General features: G+C 38.1%; 1 protein-coding gene across 3 annotated transcripts in view; it reads right to left on the bottom strand.

The window, feature by feature from the left end:
- TAX1BP1 (Tax1 binding protein 1) overlaps positions 1-9,294 on the bottom strand; it is a 55,098-nt gene extending 45,804 nt beyond the window's left edge. For 2 of the 3 annotated variants that reach the window (XM_057365510.1, XM_057365512.1), the window contains exons 1-2: positions 9,210-9,294; positions 6,204-6,386 (exon numbers count right to left, since the gene is read on the bottom strand). In XM_057365510.1, coding sequence (XP_057221493.1) covers positions 6,204-6,380 — 177 coding nt within the window. In that variant the 5' untranslated portion in view covers positions 6,381-6,386; positions 9,210-9,294. The remainder of the gene's footprint in view (positions 1-6,203; positions 6,387-9,209) is intronic. The other variant, XM_057365511.1, reaches the window with a different exon arrangement.

Genomic DNA, 9,294 nt, shown 5'->3' with positions numbered 1-9,294 from the left:
CAGACTGCACAAAAAATTTCAGAGTATGGACATAAGAGAAAACACTTATTCAAGTCTTAAGTACACTGTAGYAACATTTAGGCATAGACATTTCAAAGTAAATAAATAAACAAAGTCAAACCTTGGGGTTTTCAGCATGTCTGTGATCACTTTACATATACCACATGCAACTCTGACTTACCTCAGACCAAGGCACTTAAGCTTCAGATATGGCCTTGCTACTCATGCTGGGATTAAAACTGGTTATACAACAGGAGCCCTAAGGTTGAGACAGTCTCAGGTAGAAGATGGCTGCAATGTACTCTGGAATCTTTATGGAAGGCCATAATCTTAAAATGTTTCAGCCTTGAAGAAATCCATCTCTGCTGAATGTTACAAACACGYACATTAATTTGGACTACCACAAACATATGGTATTTGTTGCAATATCAAGGTACTATCAGATGGATCCTAAATTATGATCATCTTCTTGGTTGTATTTCTACCTCATAGATCAGAGGAACGTGTCAAAATGACATTGAAAGAGTGCCTAGACCATATGATCAACTTCTTCTATCAGGCATAAATTAAAATATAGAAACACTATGAATTCCCTAAAAGTAAACCTGTTACATATGTAAATTACTGACCAAGGAAATGTATAACAGATCAAAGAGTAACAAAGTTACTGTTTACGTTAGGAGATAAGCACGAAAATGTATTAAAAAAAGAGCAAAGCGGGTATAGGTGAACTACTGCCTTGCTAACACATCTCATGAGAATTATCAATTAGAACAAGCTTTTATTTCAACATTGTTACCAGCTACTGACCAGTTCGTTATGCCAGTTCTGCCTCTGACCAAACAAACCAATTATACCAAATAGTTTTAGAAAACTGACACTTGGAATAAAATGTTAAAATTTCTTGTCAAAGGTAACATAAGATCACATAAACCCAGATTATCTTTCTCTCATACAGAAACAGCAAACAATGTTGCAAGGACTTTCTCTTTTAAGCAAAGTACTATTTATTCACTTGTCTTTCCAAAGAAGCCAACAGAATCAGTGTAATTCACAGATACAGTAATTTTCAAAACATTCKGAATTCCAATAATTCCATTCCCAACTATTTTAGCAACAGGACATATTGYTGTTACACACTGCACATTCCTGTATCTATCATGGCCAGCTGTGCAGTAATGATTCCATGCCAGAATAAATGGTATTTCTATATGCATGTGGCCAATAACATGTCCAGATGCTGTGTTGCACTTCAGAATGTGATCTGTATATATGGAAGTAATTGATGCTTAAGTTACTGCTCTACAACAAAATCAGGATATGAAATGACTCGCACAAGCTGTACTGTTACTTGCAGTCCAAAGGAGACTAAATAACCCAGAGTACTACACAAACACATATCTATACTGCCTTGATAAAACACGAACACCAAACTGTTTAAGCCTCTATTAAATACAATGTTAAATTGTGTTACAAAAGCTTTTGACCACAGACAATACAATTCTGAGATCTGCTATAAATCAGGACATTGAAAAGACAGAAATTAAGTTTCATGCAAATACAGGTACTGGACTGATGCACATACAGTAGCTCAGGTGTGGCCTTGTAAATACTGAGTACTTTCTTTGAGCAAGCAGGTAATTTTTGTGTTCAAGTAAGTTACTAAGATCTTTTCAATTTTGGTTATCCCATATTTCCATATTTAAAGTTACCAGAAGGTCAAGTCACCACTTTCAAGGTGTGCATATTAAAGGTGTGGAAATTAAGAAAAAAGTATTTCTTTTTCTTGCCTAGGGGTACCCTGAGACAGCCAAAATCAAAGCATCTACAATCTGCCAATATCCTAGAAGAAAGGTAATGTAGATTACYTAGAAAAATATATCAACTAGAACTAAGGAACAGAAAAGTTTTGATGCTATGGTTAATTAATGACATAGCATGACCAAAGTCATAAGCTTAATATATGTAATATTGATTACCTGCTRATACTGCAGGTCATTCCAGCATGCYTGTCTCAGCTAAATTACATCTTCAGAAATGCACAAAGTATTAAAACACACCCCACAAACACCTACACCTTTAACCCTCGTCCCTTGATGCAATATCTTTAATCTTAATATTATTAGTATCTTTAATGCCCATAAGAGCCTTTCCTTGTACCTTTGAGATGCAGAGTAAACCTGCCTCTCTTGTATACTGAACATTTAACAGACCTATTTGCAGACATTTCCTCCAGACAGAAAGGTAGGCGCTGCTTCCTAGAAACCAAGCAGGTTTTTCAAGCACATCTGCAAATCTGGACATTTTGTATTGATAATGCAAAAAATATCTCTCAGCCATATGATTATTTTATTTTATTGTGAAATACAGTCATGAGATGTAAATTTCCCTAGCCAGAAATTAGGACTACACCAGACTTGCAACCAGATGCAGTGSACACGTTAGCTATTTTTCCTCATTTTAAAGGTTTAGATTTGGTTTACTTTAAAGGCCTCTCCAGATTTTGATTAATCAGAGATGAGCAGAAACAAATAAAGAGGTCTTGGATCACTCTAGGAACACAGATCTCCTATGAAATCAATCAAGGATGATAAGCCTTCTCACCTTTGACTACACACTAGGAACCATCCAGTTATTCTGCAGAGAAACCCTCAGCAGAGGGAAAGCTGATCTCAAATTCTAGTTCTCATAAAACTGCATGAACAGGAAATTGGGCTGAGGATGTCAATGCCAAATACTAGACCAGTACTTATCTGCAAAAATGCCTTTTTTTTTTTTCTTGGTAACATGCAAGGATGTAATTGATCAAGATCTTTTAGCGCTTGATTACAGATGACGCTCCAGAACATCATAAAAGCAAAAAACAGATAGCAGCAATGATAGACAACAGACTTGAAAACATGCATTTGAGTCCTCTCCTGTAGGACATAAGTAAGAAAAATAYATGCAAATATAATAAAAAATGCGTATGCAAAACTTCTGCTGTGAAGGATAATATCTTCATTATTGTACCTCCCACACCTCCCAATTTCTGCTAGATGTCTAATCCCAAAATTTGTGTATGCATTTACATACATCTAGCTTGTAAAAAAACTGSTATAGCTGAAATAATTCTGCTATATGAAAGCTTCTCTTTCTTGGGAAGTTTTAAGCCTGTTACAGCCACCATGTAGAGCATTCTGACTATTATTACTGAAGCTCAACATTTAGCAGCTTCCACTGGGAACAAAAAAAAAACCCCATTTCACCTACAGCATATGTAGAGAAGTTACCAATCTTAAGTTTTACAATTTCAARTAAGCTGCTCTTTAGAAGAGAATTCTAAAAAAGTTTTAAAAAGAAGCTTCAATTGTCATTCCGCATTAAGCAGCTATGCCAATAAAGAAGGCACAGCCCTTCCCACACACCTTCCCAGTCCCCCGGTTTCCATCACAGTGACACCAGCACAGCTGCCCATTGTACCACACCATGATCGAACTGAAGAACCAAACCAGTTGTGAAATAAGATGGGAAAAGCTGGGGGTGAGAGACTGTATTTTCCTGGCAGATCACTTCACTGATCCATTTCACTGCACAGCTGCAGTAACAGCTGGACTAGCAAAACAAAAGCAATAATATAAGGATACAATTGACTAATATCTACTCAAGCTATGGTTGTTGCTGAAGAAATGCACTTGCACCCTAAATAAAAACCATTCACTTAAAAAATACTCATTTTTTACCTAAGATTTTTTTTCAGTTCAATAAAAATATTCTTATCTAGCCAGTACAGCAAACAAGACAGAACACCGCTGAAGCCACTGTCCTCTAAAATTCAACAAAAATCAACATTAGAACCAAAAAAAMCATAATGGTCAGAAAGCACAGGAGAGTCTTAATTCATACTTATTTTCTACACCAATCTAAAATTACCACTGCTTGTTGATAAGTTTTGCTGATTTTTTTTTTAACTAGGTGTCTTTTCCCTCTGCCCACTTGTCCACTATTACAACACTAGTTCTTTCTGTGCAATTTCAGGCAAAGGTTAAATGACACCAACTTGAACAGATTTGTTTTCTAAGTAAATTAGGCACGTCAAAAAGACAAGGTGAACTTTATTCCCTCTACATGAACAGTCTGTGAATTGACACTTAAGAGTTCTCTCACAGAAACCTCATTTTCATTGCACAGTAGGCCAATTTTGGAGGTCATTAATTACTGTTCTCATAATTGATCTGCTTTCGCCTTTTATTTTCAATCACAAACTCACTTTACTAAACATGCATCACATCTTTTGTATGTGTTTTAGAGAGGTAAATCATAAAACCCCTACCTGCTTTCATCAGTTTTCAAGCCACTGCCAGGTAGTTTGTCATTCATCTGTGAATCATCAGTTCTCTAGAAATCACCCACTTTTACACTCAGTTCACAGTATAATATAACTTCTATTATCTATACCAAAATGACCCTATTTTCACAGTTTATTTTACTGCAAACATTACACATACAAATTTGTAGACACACATACAGTTAGACAGCTGAGTCCATTCAACCCAGTGTACTGTAAGTATAAAAAGAATATTCATAACAGTATAAGCTGATATAACTACTAAAATAAAGCCATTTTTATTCTTTTTCCCATCTTGTGATGCTTCCTTCCCTTGTGCTGATGAGAAGTAGGCAAACTGGAAATTCAGTTGGGGAATCCCATTTAAAAAATCCAGTCACAAAACACTGGTCTTAACCTCAATCAATTTCCTGATTTTGTTCACCACACAAGACCTTGTTTCACATAAAGAAGAAGCACAAGAAACAAACCACCCTGCATAAAAGATGTTTCYATCAGCAGTAGCACAACCTTATGCCAGCTCAACATGTTCCTCAAATGACTGCCAAAGTACTACCTGCCTTTGTTAAAGTAGAATAACCTCAATAGTTTATGAAATCTACCATCATAGTCAAGTGAAATCAGATACCTGTACATTGTACACAGCAGTTTATATGGTCACTGAAAAACTGTTTCCCTCTTCTTTTTTCTTWTACCAATCTAGAGTGCTGTCTGATTGCCTCCCTCACTTAAGCCAAAAGACAAAGCCACTACATTCACATTTCAATAATTTCAATATGCTTATGAGTAATATAAACAGAACCTTCTGTAAAGTTTTGATAGAGTGTTTTTTACATGAATGTCATTAACTAAACAACCAAGTGTGCTCGGTTCCATCACTTGTCAAAACTTTGCAAATAAGACATATATACGCTTTGATTTTAAAACKTCTTACTAGGGAATTGTTATGTGTCTTGTTTGTAAGCTAATGCCTCCCTGGCACAATTTAACAACTGTACAATCACCGCACACAGCCTTAAAAACGCTTCTGCTTGGTTACAAAGCATAGTATTTATATATTGCAGACAAGTAAATTAGCTTGAATAAAGACTCACAACCTGCAGAGTACAAGGAAATGAGCATTTACATTCTTAAACAGGGGACCCAGTTCTATGGAAAAGGTCCTCCAGTATCAAATTAGTCTGTTACTCTTCTCCCTTCCCCATTGCCCAAGCATCACTTCTTTAAAGCCTGAATCAAAACTTCTATTAAATGAAACTCAAATAAGGAATTTAAACATCATAKATCAGGAGCCATGCTGACAAAGATACATAAATCAAGATCTTAAACAGAAATAAATATAAGAATTCACCAATTTCTAATCACATAAATGAAACTTTACTAACCTCTAAAAATATCTCCAAATGTCTTTTTTTCAAGGGTCTGTTTTGAAAAATTTTAGTGATCTATACTGTTCAACATGTTCCAGCAACAAAAATTAGTCAGGGATGTGGGTCAGGTTATCTCCAGCTTAGTTTTCATTCTTTGCACRCACATTTCACACACAGTCTCACATTCTTCACACAGTCCTGCTCACAATGCCACTCTGTGATCACACATCTCTTCTCACATCATCCCCATTTAATTATGCACACATTAAACCTTTCCTTATTCCAATAGACTTCCAGCGTACCCATTCCGCTAGTTTTGATCTCCAACAGATCTTTGCTACAAAACTGACACTAACAGCAGGAACCAATATACCACTTAATACATCACTTAAGTGATGTTTAACTTAAAGCTTATGAGCGAGCTTTTACTGTTGAGATTTTTTTTTTTAACTTGTAAGAGAGCAAGCAAACATTTGAAAAATATCAATAGAACAAGCATAACTTACCTTGAAAATACCAACCCAGTCTTTCTGATGAGGATGGATAAACTGGGTCAGAGTGTAGTGACATTCAAGATGTGTGTTAGGAAGATAACTTTTCGCAACATTTTGAAAAATCACATGTGCAAAATTGGAGGTCTGCAAAGTGCTAGCTGAAGACGGAACCTCTTGAAAAGAGGACATGATTACCTGTAACAAAATTGTAGAAATTTTTACTTTAACATAGTGGAAAAGCTAGTTAAGTTACAAAAATTAATTTAGTTGAAATACGCAACTGAAAAACCTAACACTTAGTTCTCCTGTTCTGAAAACAGTGTCATAGACTAAATTCACCAAAGTGCACAACTTCAGCATTACYCCAAAACAACCACCTCTCAAAATAAAAGAGCAGTCATTTCAGCAATGGCATCAAGATGGAGAGAAAGAATTGCTTAGCTGAATGCCTCCAGTATTGTATCTCAGATACAGTGACAGAGAGTGGAAAATAAAAGCAGTGGTGTGAAAAAAAAGCAAGGTTCTAACTTAATAAAAGATTCTTAATGGTCCTAGTTATGGTAGAGAAGGAGAAACAAAAGTTCTGTAGCTTTCCTGCTTTAAACTTTTCTCAGAWYCTGTACTGCTCAGTGCTTTTCACASCATTTTTATACATGAAGTTTTTCTTCCCCTCTTAGTAAAAGTATCAAAGTTCCACTTTAAGACTATTTTTTTTTAAATCAGAAAGCTTATCTAAACAGGAGGGTTTTGTTTGGGTTGCCTTTTCTCTACTTCAAAAGAGTTTTCCTGCCCCTGCTTAGCAGTCTSAGGGCATCTTTTACCATTCTCACTGTAACACATACTGCATGTTTAGCTTCATTACCATAAACAATGGCYTGCATTGATAGCAGGAACACTGAGGTATGCATGCAGTTGGAGGGATTAACACTAATCAGTTGGACTGCAAAAGCTTTTAATCGTGCTTTCCATTCACCACCTCATTCGGGATACATAATGCTACAAACCACAGTAACACAAGATGCTTCACAAGCAGAACAAGAACATCCCTTCCTCAGATTCAGCAATATCTGCCAAAAATAGAATATGAGCAACTGAGAAGCTTCAAATATCTAATTCCAATGTACAATCACAATTTTGTCAAAACATTTGATATTAGGAGGATTAGAGCCTTATGTATCTGACATTTCAAGAAAGATGAGCTATCCTGTTCTGGCAATTGCTGTTGAAAGTAATTTTAYACCAACCAAGCAAATTCACACCTTGAAAGAGGTAACTGCCAAGTGTGTGACATATTATTTTCACTGAAGATACATGYGGAAACCAAAACCCAAAAAAGACAGGCAACTGCAAGCCTCAAGCAGTTCAAAGATTAAAGGCTGTGTATCTCCAATAGCCTTTTAAAATTTTACCAGTTAAAAAATAAYTTTCTGAAACAAAAAGCACTCTGARCTAAACAGGTATCCATCATCCAAAACAAGGAAAAGGTAAATACGGGAGTTTTTTTCATTTTAAGCCCTCAATATTTCAATTTAGAGTAACACATGAAGTACAGACAGTCATGACAATATTTCAACACCTCAGATGTTAAATAAAAAAGCTTTGTATATTGACCAACATAGGTTACAAGATAAAACACCAAGCTTGTGAAGATTAATAGATATAAAAGAAAAACAAGAACTGCCACAAGCACAAAAGTGAATACAGATCGAAACAGTTTTCTAGCAGCAATGGGGACAGAATAAATCCTATCAGCCATGCATCTCTGGAGTGCAGAAGAGAGTAGGAAATGTTACAGCACAATAAAACTATGAAAACTCCGACACATCTCAAAAAAGAGGATTATATTCAAGACATCTCTCAAATTCACTCTGAACTATAAATGGTTATAGTATATATATATATATATATATATATATATATATAAATGCATCAACAATTTCTACAGTTCTAAAATAATAACAACTTTAGTTATTTTCAAATGCAACAAATTAATTCATTTTCAGTAACTGAGTAAATTAGCCAAATGAAATGGACATGAAATAGCGTGTTTGAGTTTAATTAGCTAGAATAGGTACAAAAAGAGTAAACACAGCATTCATAACAAAACAAATTGAATTTAATTTTTTCAATAAGGCTATTTTTAAAATGGTATCGTTTAGCCTAAGCACGTATTGCAAAAGGAAAAAAACAAACAAACATAAAAAGGAAAAAAAAGATCCATTTCTGCTCATTGGTTGTCAACTGCCACAGCTGAGTACTAGCCCTAGTGGAACCAGTAAAGGTAGGGTGGTTTCCAACCTCAAAGCARAACTGTTCACAAATCTAACTTGTGCAGACCAGCACAATCATCTGGGATTACTGTTGCCTAGCAGGAAAATCCCCGGAGCTTAGGTGATGCTCAGATCTACTTACAGCTCAAGGAGGATAGTTATGGGGATGCTGGGTGCTTGCTTGCTTAACTCACAGCTACCGGCTAGGAAACGGGAGAGGAGGAGGAGGAGGAAGAGCTACGCCTAGGCTTCATTACTGACATGACAAGCGCTTCCCACGGGAAGGCTGAACGACGCGTTTGGCTTTGCGCAGCGGAAAGGACGGCGAAAAGGAGGAAAAGCTCGTCGAGCAGGAAAAACAAAAGCATGACGAGCCGTTCCGCCCCAGTCAGCTCCTCCTGGAGTCCTCCAGCTGCGGTCCCGGGCTCCCGACACCCCCGGCCCCCACCCGCGCCGCCTCCCGCCCCTTCCCCGCCGCTGCTCCGCCACCTGCCCGACGCGGTCACCTTGGCTCCGGCCTTCGCCTTCCTCCGCGGACAGGGCAGGGCAGCCCCGCCACCCCCGCAGCCCGGCCCCGCCGCTCCCCTGCCCGCCACGGCCGGCCCCAACAGCTGGCGGGGGCCGATGGCGCAGAACCGCGGTCTGACGGCCCCGCCGCCCCGGCCCGCCCCAGGAGCCGCCGGCAGCCGGCGGGAAGGAGCGTGTCAGCCCCGCCGGTGCCCCCAGSGCGGCCCCGCACAGCTCTTACCTAGGCAGACGCGGAGGGCGCTGGGGACATCAACATGGGGCCTCCGCCACCAGCTCCGCGCAGCTCCGCCCGTCCGCCCGCGTCA

The sequence above is a fragment of the Malurus melanocephalus genome, unplaced genomic scaffold, assembly GCF_030028575.1.
Source record: "Malurus melanocephalus ecotype Western Australia unplaced genomic scaffold, MMel_1.1 scaffold_53, whole genome shotgun sequence".
Lineage (NCBI taxonomy): Eukaryota > Metazoa > Chordata > Aves > Passeriformes > Maluridae > Malurus > Malurus melanocephalus.
This window is presented reverse-complemented; position numbering and strand designations above follow the sequence as displayed.